This window comes from Leopardus geoffroyi, chromosome B1 (genome assembly GCF_018350155.1).
Source record: "Leopardus geoffroyi isolate Oge1 chromosome B1, O.geoffroyi_Oge1_pat1.0, whole genome shotgun sequence".
Lineage (NCBI taxonomy): Eukaryota > Metazoa > Chordata > Mammalia > Carnivora > Felidae > Leopardus > Leopardus geoffroyi.
The window spans coordinates 105,264,798-105,281,397 of record NC_059327.1 but is presented as its reverse complement, the minus strand read 5'-3'; the positions used below and the strand labels follow the sequence as shown (position 1 = coordinate 105,281,397).

The following is a 16,600-nucleotide window of genomic DNA, read 5'->3' as shown; positions in this document are numbered from 1 at the left end:
AACCTACTGAATTATTTTGCCTAACCTCTAAACCCTAAGACAGGCTTCTCCAGGTTCCTTGTAGTTTCCTACCTTATTCTTCTCCAGTGGTTAGTGGAATAAAATCACCCAGAATTTTCTACTGTTGAAAATAATAATCTTTGATTCTCTTTTTGGAACCCTAACATATAACAACCAACATTTGTTTTGAATTTCACATTTTATAAAATACTTTCAGACATTTAACGGGTCATTTGTTCTTCACTGTGGAATATTATTGCCTTCATTTCATGAGTGGGAAAACTGAGGCTCCAAGAGGCAAAATAGTTTTCACAAAAGTGAATAGTTAAAATTGGAGAACTGTGACCTTGGTCTCAATGGCCAGATCCAAGTCTCTTGTTACACGGTACCAAGTTCTACTGACTTTTGTCACCATGACTCTACCTTCTCTCCCTCCTTTTCTTTTCCATCTTCTATCTCTATTACAATAGTCCCCCTCCAGTTCCTACCATAGTGAGTCTTAATCACTTGGTAACACGGACCAATTGGAGTCCCTCCAGTAGCATGTGTGCAAGATTTTTCATCTAATTGGAAGTTCATTCACAGACTCCTGGATTAATAATTTTGCTTTACATCTTCAGATCAATCCTATATATCTCCCAATGACTCGTCTTAAAACCCCTCTTAGATCACATTTCAAGGCTCAAAACCTTTAGTGGTTTCCCATCACCTAGTGAATGAAACAAAAATTCACTATTCCGGCATTTCAGACCTTTCCTGCTTCTCTCCCTCTCTCTCTTTAAAGTTTACTTATTTATTTTTGAGAGAGAGTGTGTGAGAGTGAGGGGAGGGTCAGACAGAGAGAGAGAGAGAAAGAGAATCCCAAGCAGGCTCTTCTCTGTCAGTGCAGAGCCCAATGTGGGGCTCAATCTCATGAAACATGAGATTGTGACATGAGATAAAATAAAGAGTTGGACATTTAACTGACTAAGCCACCCAGGCACCCCTGGGTCTTTCCTGCTTCTCTACTGTAAGTCCACTACCAAAACTCCAGATCACTATCTTAACTAATAACTCCCATCGTTCAAATATGTCTCCTGCTTCTTTCACCACTATTCTCTCAACATTAGATGGTTACCCAGCTCCAGTCTCTATCAATCCATGAATACAACCTCTTGTGCTTGGACACACTTCATAACAGAACTTAGTCTTCCTCCCACATACAGCCCATTCCATCTTTGAATTGTCCTAGTATTAAGTAAATAAAAAATAAACAACTCTTTGGTTAAAATGAAAATTATATTTTCTCCCATTAACATCTGAAGTATCTGAAGCAACAGGTAACAAATCTAATCTGATTCCACACAATCTCCCCTGTCTGTTTGCCTTCCCTGGTGTACCATGTCATTTTTTCATGATGTGGCCCCCAGAACTGAGCCAAGTTCTCTCTGTTTGATAGTGACAGTGCTTTTGTCTCTGACAATAGCTTGAGCATAGTAAGAATAGCTAGGCTCATCACTGCTTTGCCTTGACAATATTCTTTCAGTGCTGCTCAAAACTGATAAACTTTGTGAGCAACTGCATTACATCACTGACTTGTATTAAGGCTGCAGGACTCTAAAACCCATGTGGTCATTTTCACGTGTGCTACATTTAAGCCACATTTCCTGGAACTAAAGTCAGCATTTTACTTCCTTCTTATTCTGCACTGCTTGTTAGGATCAAACTATCAAGATCTTTTCCCATCATGTATCCTATCTTCCAATATGTGTCTCTCCCAATCTTCTGGCATCCAAAAATATAATTAATTTACCATCAGTGTCCTTTTTTAGTTTTGTGATTAATATGTTGAATAGGACATGGATAAGTATCCTACGAGCTCTATTACAGTCTTCCTCATCATCATTCTTCAAACATATCCAGATCATATTCTGTTTTATCCACTAGGCAAGTGGGTCTTAACCTTTAGTGTTGAGAAGGATCATCAGAGATGCTTGATAAAAATGCCAACTCCTGAGGCTTGGCTCTAAAGATTCAGTAGATCTGGAGGAGGGGCCCAGGAATCTGAATTTTTAACAAGCTAAATGTATCTAATATTGTGGTGGAAAGACCACACTTTAAAAATTGTGCCCTGAATTTTTTTTTTATACTATTTTATCAGCAATATCAATATCTCCCTCTTCTGGGTTCCTATAGCTACACTGAAAATTCTTATCATAGCAATGATCCTTATCTGTCTTCTCTCCACTATATCCTATAGCATATTCCTGGGAGTATTAAATTTTTGTTAAGTCAATGAATGAATATAATCTTTATTGTGTGTGCCGTTGATGTAACACATGAATGTATTAAACCCACTGATATATAGGTGAACTCTCAAACTCAATTATTATCCCAGAAATGACAAAGGCTATGTAAAATATAGATATGTGTCTTCTGCATACTTTACAAATGGAAGATTACTTCATAAATATTTACCAAAATAGATAAGAGGAAATGAATAGAGATCCTAGAAACAAAGATATATGAGAATTGAGCATACAAGATAATTGACATAAATCTTTGGGTAAAGAATGTAATGTTCATAACTAAGATTTAACTTAAAAAAAAGAAGAAAAGAAAAAATAAAGCTCCATCATTAGATACAAAAAAATATTTAAATTTTTTTTTAAAAAGAATGTAATGTTCAATACAAAGTGCTGGTAAACTAACTATCCATGAAAGTATAAAATGAGGCTCCTTTCTCATACTATGTATACAAAAAATAAACAGTAAACAGATTAAAAACCTAAACATGAACAAAATTATACATTTTCTTAGTGAAGAAGTAAGATAAAATCTTCATCATGTGGGGCTAGGAAAGGATATTTTAAATTTTTTTTTAATATTTCTTTTTGATAGAGACAGAACACAAGTGGGGGAGGGACAGAAAGAGAAGGAGACACAGAATCTGAAGCAGGCTCCAGGCTCCAAGCTCCGAGCTGTCAGCACAGAGCCTGACGGGGGGGCTCGAACTCACAAACTGTGAGATCATGACCTCAGCCAAAGTCAGACAGTTAAACGACTGAGCCACCCAGGTGCCCCTAGGAAAGGATATTTTAAATAAATATAAAAAATTTTATCAAACTTAAAAAATTGACACATATTAAACATATTAAATGAAGATATTAAAATATCTTCATAAGAAAACGATTTTAAACAAGTGGACAGGACATAACCCCAGACTGAGAAAAGGTATTTGTAACACATAACAACAAAGACTCTGTACACAGAACAAATTTTTTAAATCAATTACAAAAAGACAATCCAATAGAAAGATAAGCAAAGAATATGAACAAAGAAATTCATGAAAGAGGCAGACGCTAATCAGGGAAGTGGAACTGAGAAGAAATCCAAAAAGTCTAAGATTGACAAAAACTAAAAATGTTGATAGATAATATCAAGTTGAAGTGGGGACTTGAGGAAATGGACTTACCTACTGCCATGATATAAATGGATGCAATTACTTTAGAAAATAAATTAATAGTGCTGAGTAAAACTGAATTGTGCCCATACTCTAGCAAAATGCTCCCACATATGTGTACCCAATGAGACATACAATAGATGTCTATTACAGCATTGTTTTTTCATAGTGAAAGAATTGAAACCAACTAACTTTCCATTAGTAGGGGACTAAATAAATTGTGATTTAGCCTTACAATAGGAGTTAAAATTCACATGGTGGTTAAAGTGAACAAAACCTATATGGATAAATTGTACATACATAGTGAAGCCTTGTATCACATATGGAAAAATATAAAACAAATTCTTGCTTGTAAGAATTTTTCAATGACATGTTATACATTTTATATAAGACTTTTTATTATGACCATTTTCAAATATACACAATTAGAATAACACAGTGAAACTCCTGTATAATCACCTTGCTTCACTAATTATCAATATTTTGCCAAGGATTGGTACACATTTTTAAATCCCAAAATTCATGCTGAGGAAATGGCCATTAGTCAGGCCCATAAAAGAACACAGGACAAGAACAAAGGAGAGCCAGGTCCTAGTGCAGACACTGCCACCATGAGCAGTGTGACTCTGGCACACCATTTTTCTCTGTATGGCCTCCCCTCTCAACTGGGAAGACTTCAGACTGAAGTGATAAAATGTTTGGGAGATGAGGAAATAATCAGGATGCAACCTGGACTTTCTAGAAGGTACAAATAGAGAAATCTAAAAGACACAAAACACCAAGATCCAAAGGACCAAAAAACAATAAAAACTTCACTCCCTACTCTTAGTATCCACTACTGGGTCATCTGAGATCTCCTCTAGGTCTACTGGGATATGATTTCACCCTCAGATAAGTTCTTGAGGGAAGCACTAACATAGCTGCCTCCCCTCCCAAAATGCATCTTCTCTTCCCCCAAATACAGAGTTTGCTTTAACACTGGCGTAGCAAGTAGCTTCCAGAGGGCTCTCTTTGCTCCTTCTGTTACCTCCCCCACTTCCACAGTGCCGTGGGCACAGGTAAAGAAGATTGGTAGCCTGGCTCTGTCACCCCAAGTTTCTAGTATGCTATGGAGCAGGAAGGAATTGGAAGCACTGTCAAATAAGAACCCAACGGACTTGTTTGGAAAGGTGAACACGTACCTCTTGAAGCAGTGTGCTGCTGTAAGGACCCAGCAGCTACTCAAGAGTGTGGCCCCACAAAGGAGCCTGCCATCTCCATGGGATGACTTAAGCCGGAGGGACACTTGCCAAGGCCAACCACCCCTAAGAAGAAAGTAAGCCACTTGAGTCCGTATAAGGGAGAAAAGCAAAGAAAAGCATCCATTAAGACAATGACTTGGAAGGCTTGCAGGTGGCAGGAAAGCCACATAAAAGGGACCCTAGCAGGTAAGATCTCTCCCTACTTTGAAAATGGTATCCCTACAACCTGGAGCAGACCACACTGAAGATCTGCTTATGGACATTTGTATGCATCCCACCAACCTCTGACACTCGTGGAAAAAACTCAGTCTTCTCTATATTTCATTGCTTGAAGTGTATTTTCTCTCCTCACTACCTCACCTAAGCAGCCCGAAGAAGTATTTCATTAAGCAAAGTACTGGGTTTCCATTAGTAAACGCAACAAATAAAAAAAAAAAAAAAATACATTTAGAAGAGTCAAGTCTAAAACAAATATATTCTAAATTAAATGAATTTTGTAGTTACATATTTTTCAGACCTCCTCTTAGTGAGATTCAACAATATAACTTTTCAGCAACGTATCTATTGTATAAATCAGGAGGTAGTGATCTAAGAACACAGTCTATATAAAGTAAATGTAGATTAAAAGAAAAAAAAAACATGTAATCTGGATTTAATTTAGGAAATTAAGTAAGTAAAATAAATCCCTCATATCACAGTAGAAAAACCCCCAATTTGTAACACTGTATGTACATAAATAGTTTTGTAATATGTAAAATCTCTGAAGGACCTTTTACCTTAAAGAATTTTTCCCACCAATGATCCGCTTCTGCCGACGGTGCAGTAATCTCAAACCACAAACAGATGAGAGGGATTCTGAAGCAGACAGAGGTTATTCATCAGACTGTTGTATTGTTGACAGTGGGACAAAGACACAAGTGACACAGTCTCCTGCCGTTTCTTTCTCTATTTTAAAACATCTTTTCTCAAATTAAAAAAAAAAAAAAAAAAAAAAAAGAAGGGGCGCCTGGGTGGCGCAGTCGGTTAAGCGACCGACTTCAGCCAGGTCACGATCTCGCGGTCCGTGAGTTCGAGCCCCGCGTCGGGCTCTGGGCTGATGGCTCAGAGCCTGGAGCCTGTTTCCGATTCTGTGTCTCCCTCTCTCTCTGCCCCTCCCCCGTTCATGCTCTGTCTCTCTCTGTCCCAAAAATAAATAAATGTTGAAAAAAAAATTTTTTTTTTAAATAAAATAAAATAAAACATCTTTTCTCCTCAAGTTATAGGATACCTTCTCTTATAATAAAAATTTAAAGTTGGGGTGCCTGGGTGGCTCAGTTGGTTAAGCGACTAACTTTGGCTCAGGTCATGATCTCACGGTTCATGAGTTGGAGCCCTGTGTTGGGCTCTGTGCTGACATCTCAGAGCCTGCAAGTTGCTTTGGATTCTGTGTTTCCCTGTCTCTCTGCCCCTCCCCCGCTTGTGCTCTGTCTCTCAAAAATAAACAAACATTAAAAAATTGAAAAAAAAAAAAGAAAGAAAGAAAAGTCTTCTCATTTAGCCAAGGCAACAAGAATTCACAAGCAGACAAGGAACTTTATGAGGTTTCCCACATTCAACTGTGACCCTGTCCAGCATGTCATCCCGCCGGTGCCTACAGCCCTCCCTCTGCTGATTACAGAGACTGTTTCGGAGTGCAGGAACATTAAACAAAACAAGAGAATTGCAAAGGTAGTACAGGTCTAAGTAATTTGCTTTTCACATACAACACTTTCCAGGCCACTTATACAAAATGTAACTTAGAATGGGATTCTGATCTATATTTACATTTATATTTTACTCATATAGCATATTATTATATGGAAAGGGTTTACTAAACAAACTAAGTGGTATTTTAGGTAATACAGTCAAATTTCCCAAGATAACAGACTCTCACAAGAGCATAAAAAAAGAATTAAGAACGAAAATATATGAAAAGGTGGTATACAAAAGAAAGTAAATAAAATAAAGTATAGCTATTAAAAAAAAATTTTTTTTAATGTTTTTACTTATTTTTGAGACAGAGAGAGACAGAGCATGAGCAGGGAAGGGGCAGAGAGAGAGGGAGACACAGAATCTGAAGCAGGCTCCAGGCTCTGAGCTGTCAGCACAGAGCCCAACGTGGGGCTCGAACTCACAGACTGCGAGATCATGACCTGAACCAAAGTTGGACGCTCAACTGACTGAGCCACCCAGGCACCCCAAAGTATAGCTATTTTAAAAATAATTTTAGAAGGAGGGGAATCTCTACAGCAGTATTTTGTTTCTTTGGTTAAGTACATGTGTACCAAGTATAGATTGACATTTTTCTATCTGTGTAAGAAGAGAAGGTGGGGAATTGTGCCAAGAGCATGAAAATCTAGTCTGCGCTAATATTCCCCCATAATAACCAGGTAGAAGTGAGCTCAGTAGGGGATCAACACTAGTTATTTCTTCATGGAGAAAAAGGTTCAACAATGTTTACCAAGATCATTAATTTGCCAAGTGATCTCAGAGGCATGCTGTCAAGCTTTAATTCTCATCTCTTAGGATATGAATCCTCTAATCCTCTAGATGACACAGCAAATTATAAGATATTAGAAAAACATAAGTTTCAAATAATGGTCCAAGTCAGGTCAATGTATATAAGGCCAAGATAAAGAATGATGTAATACTGAGCAAGCAAAACTGAAAGTTTACATCATTCCAGGGCAAAGCACCAGATTGCAAAAGTGTAAAATCTAATAAGGTGTAAAATCCACGGCTACAAAAAAAATTTTTTTAAGCAAAATGAAATTCATTTATAAAAGGATCCCATCAGATGACCAATAACCAATGCCTTGAGTTTCAGTCCTCTTATAGAAGTCACTAGGTCTTGAGCCTCAATACAAAATCAGGGTTAACAAACCAAATTATGTAATCCAGCTTGTCTAAGAGGAAATATTTTTTTTAAGTTTACTTATTTATTTTGAGAGAAAGAGTGTGCGGGAGAGGCAGAGAGAGAGAATCCAAAGCAAAAACATTTTACAATTATTGAATTTTTATGTTTTTCTACCACTTAAGAAATTTGACATAATCCAAAGAATTAATTATATTCAATTTTTAACTATAGTTTAAATTACTGAAGGCACTTTAATAAGTTATAATTAATACTTGTATATAAGTATACTATTTAATAATATTAAATATATGATTTAGTAAGCCGATTATGTGTGTGTGTGTGTGTGTGTGTGTGTATAAAACAAAGCACAAAAGGTTGTAAGTACTCTTCATACTCAAAAGCTCCTCAGACAGTGAAGAATCATATTAACAACATCCAGTTCATTTTTGCATGGTCTTTAGCAATTAAAAGATGTTAGAGGAAGAGAATGTTTAAATACAGATACACCTACTTTTCAGAAAATCCAATGATCAAAACTCTGAGCTTTCAAAACACATAAAGAGATCATTGTTCTATTCATAAAATGTAACCAGTTTTCTACAAAATAGCTACTTCTTTATTCTAAAGCAGTATTTGTTTCATAAAAGTTACACTCAGCTTTCAATGACCTTTCTATTTAAGTATAAAACACCTATACTGTGTTGTACTGAAAGATTATTTCTCATTTCCCTTACATTTTTTAATTTCAGAGAATAAAATCTACAAAAGATAACATTCTTTTTGTAATTACTGTTAAATGTATCTCTATTGTTTAAAATACTAGTGAGAGTGGAAGAAGTTCCTTTCTATGCCATATCTTTAAATGTCATTTCTGGCCTTGTTTTTGTGAAGTAATTATCAGTTCTAAATCTTCAAGGATACCGACAAGTTTGACAGTTTTATTACATCCAGAGAAGGAATGGTACAGAAATGGCTGAGAGCGTGGAAAGGGCCGGATGCCAGAGATTACAAATCCTGTAAATCCACTCTTGCCCCTGAGCTCTGCTCTCCCTGTAAGCCCCATCCAGTCAGGTTTGTCAGGAAACCACTGCCTCTAAATATGAGCACAAGGAACCAGGGATTATATACAGTCTTATGAAGGAGACTTTTGTTATCAAAGTACTGCTGATACTAATCAAGTGAAGAACACTCTTTGACTTGTACAGGCCCTGGAAAATGACTTACCTTTATTACTGTTACCTGTTGCCTTCTTGCCAAAATAATCACAAATGACTCCTGCATCTTCACTGTGGCGGCAGTTATGTCTTCCAATATCTTGTTTGATACAGTCAGCTAGGGACCGCTCATTTCCTGTGCACTTCACATTATCCACATGGATGGGGCCTTTCCCTTCCCCAAAGTAAGCCATGGTTCTTGCTCTGGCAGGGCCCCTGGAAACAGAGCGTTCTTGAGGATGTGGAGAACCAGTCACTCATACATTTTAACACATCACAACATATACTCTCATTCAATTAATTTTAGTATATTAAACTTAGCATCTATGTATGCTAAAAAAAATTTTTATTTCATGACTATCAAAAACAAGCTTAAAAGAGGTAATAACTCTACCTTCTTTGTTTTGCTAGCCCACAGTTTCTTTACTGCCCTGGGTGCCTCTAATTTAAGTTTTGCTAAGAAAGTCACATTTAATGGCATGTCAAAAATTAATGATAGTCTTTGACTCTAGTTTTTGTTTTTGTTTTTAATTTCAATTTTTTATTTTTTATTATTTTTTAATTTTTAAAAAATATTTTATTTTTGAGAGAGAGAGACAGAGTGTGAGCAGGCAAGGGGTAGAGAGAGAGGGAGACACAGAATCTGAAGGAGGCTCGAGGCTCTGAGCTGTTAGCACAGAGCCCCACACAGGGCTGGAACTCAGGAACCACGAGATCGTGACCTGAGCCAAAGTCAGATGCTTAACCAACTGAGCCACCCAGGCACCCCTAATTTCAACTATTTAACATTTTTTTATTTCATTTTTATTCTGTTTTGAGAGAGAGAGAGAGCACGTGCATGACGGGGGAGAGAGATAGAGAGAGAGAGAGAGAGGAGAGAGAGAGAGAATCTTAAGCAGACTACATGCTGTTTTTTGAGACAGAGAGAGAGAGCACATGATGGGGGAGACAGGCAGAGAGAGAGAATCTTAAGCAGGCTACACGCTCAATCCCATGATTGGGGTTCAATCCCACAACCCTGTAAGATCATGGCCTGAGCAAAAGTCAAGAGTAAGACGCTCAACCAACTGAGCCACCCAGGCACCCCTTTATTTTATTTTTTATGAGGGGGGAGGGGCTAAAGGAGAGGGAGAGAGAATCTTAAGCAGGCTCCAACACCCAGCCCGGAGCCCAAAGTGGGGCTCAATCTCACAACTATGAGGTCATTTTTTTTTTAAATAATAAAGTTTATTTATTTACTTTGAGAGAGAGAGATTGAACACATGCACATGGGCAGGGGAGGGGCAAAGAGAGAGGGGAGTGAGAGAATCCCAAGCAGGCTCCACGCTGTCAGCACAGAGCCCGATCCAGGGCTCAATGTTGCATAAAATGTGACCTGGGCTGAAACCAAGAGTTGGACACTTAACCCACTGAGTGACCCAGGTGCCCCTTAAACTCTAATTTAAGCAGGAAAAAAAATCATCTCAAAATTTTCTTAAAGAACATAACAGTGTTTTTAAAATTGGTTAAAATTGCTAAGAAAATTATGAGGTTAGATAATAACCCAGGGAACTAAACATTTTAAAGACTACTTTAAAAGTAAAAACATCTGATTTTTAGGGGAGAAAGAGAAAACCAGGAATTACAAATAGAAGGAACATTTACTTTGGTATGTTACTTTTTTGTTGTTTGTTCTTAATTACACAGTACTTCTTTTTAAATATCCAAATATAAAAGCTGAAAGTGAAATATTTCAAACTAACACCACATTCAAAACTCAATTCCTGATAAATAGATGGCAAAATTACGAAAGCAAAGTTTTATTTTGAATTATCCTTACAACTTCAAGTAGGGAAAGGTCTATTAAACAAGACACAGATGGTATACTTTAAATTAAAGGACTAATATATTCAATAAAAATTAAGAATGCTACTTTACTAAAAACCACCCTAAGGAAAGTTAAAAGATAAATTAAAAAGTTGATGCATATATTGTATTACATATTCACAAATATATTTGTTGGTGAATCTGTCCAATAGAATCGATTCTCATACAAAATAAAAAGAATTCTCAAAATTCATTAAAAAAAGCTTTAAAACCTTAACAACCCAAGAGAAAAACAGGCAAAAGGCAGGTGTCAAATTAAAAGAAACTGACTCATTAAAAATGACAATTTGGCCCAGATTTCTGACATCAAAATATATTCTACTTAACTAAGGTAAAATTATTATACTTTCCTTATAATTATGCAGGAATCTTAGCAAAGTTTATTGATACAAATCATCTGAGAAATTAATTTGAAAGATCTTCTTCAGCAATGAGAACTGGCCTCACATGCTTGTGGTTGGCAACACATTCACTTCAAAACTGACACAGGGCACCTGGGTGGCTGAGTTGGTTAAGCACCTGATTCTTTATTTCGGCTCAGGTCATGATCTCATGGTTGTGAGACTGAGCCCCACATCAGGCTCAGCTTGGGGTGCAAAGCCTGCTTGATAATCTCTCTCTCCCTCTCTCTCTGCCCCTCCCCTGCTTGTGCTCTCTCTCAAAATAAATAAATTAATTAAAAAAGAAAAGAAAAAGAAAAAAACTGATACAGCTAGTAGTAAGTTGTAAAAGATCCCTATGCCCAAACAGATGATTCTTACAGTACTCTTAGAGTAAATCTTTTTTAATATAAAACTTATTTAATAACTATAGAAGTAATAAATGCTCACTGTATCAAATTTACAAATAAAAATATAAAAATTCCCAACAACACACTGTTAGCATCCGGGTACATTCCCTTCCTGTACATATTTATGGGGAAAAAACTAACTATAATTTTTAGTGGTTAAAAAAATTCATTGTACACATTAGTGTAGTAGATCTCAAACTTCAGAGTACTTAAAAGACCACTTGGGGGGCGCCTGGGTGGCGCAGTCGGTTAAGTGTCCGACTTCAGCCAGGTCACGATCTCTCGGTCGGTGAGTTCGAGCCCCGCGTCAGGCTCTGGGCTGATGGCTCAGAGCCTGGAGCCTGTTTCCGGTTCTGGTCTCCCTCCCTCTCTGCCCCTCCCCCGTTCATGCTCTGTCTCTCTCTGTCCCAAAAATAAATAAACGTTGAAAAAAAAAAAATTTTAAAAAGACCACTTGGGTTGATTCTGAATGAGTGTATCACCAGTGGGACTTAGAAATCTATTTTTTCATAAGCTCTAGGTGATTCCTATTCAAGGAGTTCTACATCAAACTTTAACATAGAAAAATTAGAGTTTATTTCCCCACTGCTGCACATTTACTTTTAAAATTCAAGACTTTTTATAATTATATACACACACACACTTTCTTTTTTTCTAAATGTAATTTTATTTTTAAATTCCAGTATAGTTAACATACAGTGTTATATTAGTTTCACATCTACAATATCATGATTTCAGTTCCATCACCTGGTGCTTATCCCAAGTGCACTCCTTAATCCCCATCACCTATTTCACCCACCTCCCCTCTGGTAACTATCAGTTTGTTTTCTTTCTTTTTTTTTTTTTTTTAATTTCATTTTTTTAAATTTACATCCAAATTAGTTAGCATGTAGTGCAACAATGATTTCAGGAGTAGATTCCCTAATGCCCCTTACCCATTTAGCCCACCCCCCCTCCCACAACCCCTCCAGTAACCCTCTGTTTGTTCTCCTTATTTAAGAGTCTGTTACACACACACACTCTTAAACAGAAGTTTTTGTGGACAGCTTAGATTTCTTCCCAGAAGTAGTATTTTTGTTCAACAGGTATAAACATTTTTTAAGGTTCTGGATATATATTGCTGAATACAGGGCAAGTCTTTGGGAAGCAAGTTATTCATTTGAAATATGTATAATTAAAATGTGATTATTCAAAGAAAAGTTTTTCTGCTTTATTTTGTGCATCATAGTTCTGATCTATCTGGAATTTATTTCTGCTTAGTGTTAGTATGGGATATAGTTTTATTTTTGTCCCTAAGGTCATTGTCCCAATAACTTTTCCCACTGATTTGAAAGGCTTTTTAAAAAATGTTTTTTAAATGTTTTTATATATTTTACAGACAGGAAGAGACAGAGCGTGAGTAGGGAAGGGGCAGAGAGAGAGGGAGACACAGAATCCGAAGCAGCCTCCAGGCTCTGAGCTGTCAGCACAGAGTCTGACACTGGGCTCGAACCCACGAGCCATGAGATCATGACCTGAGCTGAAGCCGGCCACTTAATCGATTAAGCTACCCAGGCACCTCTAAAAGTCTTTATAATTTAACATTTATCATGCTTACATGTACATAAGTCATTTTTTGGTCTTTACAATACAGTAATCCCCAATCTTGGCTACACATTAAAATTACCTTTGGAAGCTTTTTTTTTTTTTTATTTTTTTTTTAATGTTTTATTTTTTTATTTTTGAGACAGAGAGAGACAGAGCATGAGCGGGGGAGGGTTAGAGAGAGAGGGAGACACAGAATCTGAAACAGGCTCCAGGCTCTGAGCTGTCAGAACAGAGCCCGACGCGGGGCTCAAACTCACAGACGGTGAGATCTTGACCTGAGCCGAAGTCGGAAGCTGAACCGACTGAGCCACCCAGGCGCCCCTGGAAGCTTTTGTATTATAGCAAAACCTGAACCCCACCTGACATCAATTAAAGTAAAATCCATGGGAATGGGGCTGGTCATGGGTAATATTCTTTTAACTCTCAATGTGATCTTAGTGTACACCCGAGGTTGATAATCACTGCTGTAGTTAGTATCGTTGACTTCTTGCCTATTCCTGTGCCAGTACCACATGGATTTGATTCCAGATGACTTTTGAAGTCAAGTTCCTCTCCCCACCCCTACCCTCAGCCACACCAAGAAAATAAAAAGATTTTTATAAGGGCAGCATTTAATGAACAGATTAATCTCTATTCTGTCTTCCCATTCAGGATTGTTGTATATCACTTATTAACTTTTCTACCTTTGTAAAGATTTACTTTTTTTCATATAGGTTTCAATTCTTGTGATTATTCCTAGTTGGGTTGTTTTTGGGTTTTTTGTTTGGTTTTTGGTTTTTGTACCCTCTAAATGATCTTTTTTTTTTCTTTTTATTTTCTACTTAGCTTATAGGAACTATTGCCTTTTAAAAAATAACACTAGTTCTAGTGTCTTTCCCATTGGTTCTCTTGGGTTTTTTAGTTGGACAATCACATTATTCATGTAACAATTCTGACTTCCTTTTCAATACTGGTATCGCAATGCTTAATGATAGTGGGACTTTCAGATAATACTGAGTCATTGAAGTAATAGCAGGCATGCTTGTTTTGTTTCTGTTTGATGAATGTGATATAAAGGTAAGGTAGTTTTATTTTATCCTAAGCTTCCTAAGAGACATAAGGAAGAAATGGTGATTTTTAACATATAAAGTTTTGCCATTATTAGTTGATCATATTTGTTTTAATTTATAGATAATACACTGAAATACATTAATTGAATGCCTCACTTTGAACCATTTTTATATTCTTGCAATAGACTCACATTTCTTCAAATCTGTTTAAATACACCATTGGATTAAATTTGCTAATATTTTGTTTGAATTTTTGTATGTAGATTAATGAGATGGAATATAGTTTTCTTGATGTGTGTGTGAGTATACTTGGATTATCTAGTCATGAAATAAATTTATATTAGTCTCATAAAATGAATGGAAAGATTTCCATCTTTTTTCCCACTCTGCATCAATTTATATAACTTGGGAATTACCTGAATTGAAGATCAGTCAAAACTCCTCAGCAAAAAAATCAGAGTCATTGCTTCCGTGATCACTAATCTATTTAGGTTTTCTATCAATTTTCATAATTATATTTTTGTTGAAAATGTGGTTTCCTACATAATTGATCATTTCATCTAGATTTCCAAGTTTATTAGCTAAAAGTAGTTCACAGTATTCTATAATTTTTTTAACCAGATATGTGTATCTGCTCGTATTCCTTTTCTTTTCTCTAATGTATATTTGTATTTTTGTATACTTGTATTTTCTCTCCTTTTTCTGAGTTGGAATCGCCAAATATTGCTTATTTTATTAATCTTTTTTTTTAAAAAACAGAAATAATTGTTGACAATGTGGTTGTATAATGTTAAGCCTTTTGAAATTCAAATAAGACATCATTCAAAGAAAATAAAAAATTAATAGCATTCTGAAATTAAAATCCCAGGTGATTTCCATCAGTTTGGGAAGTGAGGATGAGTGGAGGTAGAAAGTAAATAATAGCATGCTAAGGGAAACTTACAGATAATTTCTGAAATTGGTAAGAAAATATGCCAGCACGTTTGCTAAAAATTTAAACAGAACTTCCAGTAAAACAATAAGAATGCTGAGTGTCCCACCACTAAAGAAAGGAAAGAATGAAAGTAGAAAATTGGGTTGCTTGCATATAAAAAAACAGAAGAGTACACAAAGAACAGACAAAAAATCATCATAAATACCATAGAAGTAGATGATAGGTAGAGATAAACGTATAGAAAATAAAATTAGACCCATTAAATAAAATGAAGGATGATTTCTTAGAAATTTATCAACTTACAGACTAAAAGAATGCACCATTTTAGATACATTAGAAATAGAAGTTAGGGAACATTTTAACTAATAAAAGTGCATGATTAAATAAAGAGATTCTCAGCAATGTACTGGAATTTAAAAAAACTTTCTGTGACTTTTTTTTTTTTTTTTATCAACTAAGGACTGTGTCATCTATAGAAAAAAGGGAAGGGACTTCCCACTAGGCTACAGCCAGGCAGTAATTCACAGCAGACAATTTCAATACATTAGACAGTCTTTAAACTGGGATGTAAGTGCTCCTGGGAGTAGAAGATGACTTTCTAAGGATGCACGGCTTTATGGGAATCAGTATTTAGATCCTCAAATGACATGTGTATTTTCGCCTAAAACTGGTTTGGCTGAAATGAAAACCAACTTCTCTTCAAAATTTTCCTCTCCTACTATACAAAAAAAAGACATATTTTTCACTCATCCCAAATCCTACCACAATGCATTACTCCAAGATTTAAAAGCCTCTGAAGTGGTCAAAAGAACAATTCAAAATATATGATAACAATGAAGTCTCCTTTAACCAAGCACCATAAACCCAACTCATAAAAGTTAGAAATGGGACCTTTCTTCAGTTTTTATTTCCTGTATTTAATACTTACTTACCAAATTTTTGTTTGTGTTGTCTTTAATTGGTTGTATACTAGAAATCATAAACTCTAAAGAGGAACTTTTTAGAAGGATTTAATTTCTCTCTCTTTCTCTTGCTCTCTCCATGTACATATACACAGGCACATACACACAGACACACACATTTGCAAAAGTATGTATATATGTATATACTCATATACACGTGTTTTTTAAAGCATTGCAACTTTAGGATACTGTGGAGAAGGAAATTTTTAAATACAATTTCAAGAGAAGGAACTATGTAAAATTTCTCAAGGTCAAAGAAGAGCTTGTTCATGTATTTTTTTTTAATTTTTTTAAAAGTTTGTTTATTTTTGAGAGAGAGAGAGACAGAGTGCAAGCACAGCAGGGGCAGAGAGAGGGAGACACAGAATCAGAAGCAGGCTCCAGGCTCTGAGCTGTCAGCACAGAGCCCGACACAGGGCTCGAACTCACAAACCACAAGATCATGACCTGAGCCGAAGTCGGACGCTCAACCGACTGAGCCACCTAGGTGCCCCTCACGTATTGTTTAAATAGATGACAGACAGTATCAAGTCACTATTATACTGATATTCCATTGGATTATAATTAAGAGTGATATAACTGTTCTATTTTTAAATATCATACACAAATATGCCAGAAACTAAATTATATCCTTTGCAGC

General features: G+C 36.1%; 1 protein-coding gene across 2 annotated transcripts in view; it reads right to left on the bottom strand.

The window, feature by feature from the left end:
- Positions 1 to 16,600, bottom strand: part of PRSS12 (serine protease 12) — a 77,191-nt gene that overhangs the window by 12,133 nt on the left and 48,458 nt on the right. For both annotated transcript variants that reach the window (XM_045469044.1, XM_045469036.1), the window contains 3 exons: positions 8,783 to 8,988; positions 5,460 to 5,538; positions 4,624 to 4,746 (listed from right to left, as the gene is read on the bottom strand). In XM_045469044.1, coding sequence (XP_045325000.1) covers positions 4,624 to 4,746; positions 5,460 to 5,538; positions 8,783 to 8,988 — 408 coding nt within the window. The remainder of the gene's footprint in view (positions 1 to 4,623; positions 4,747 to 5,459; positions 5,539 to 8,782; positions 8,989 to 16,600) is intronic.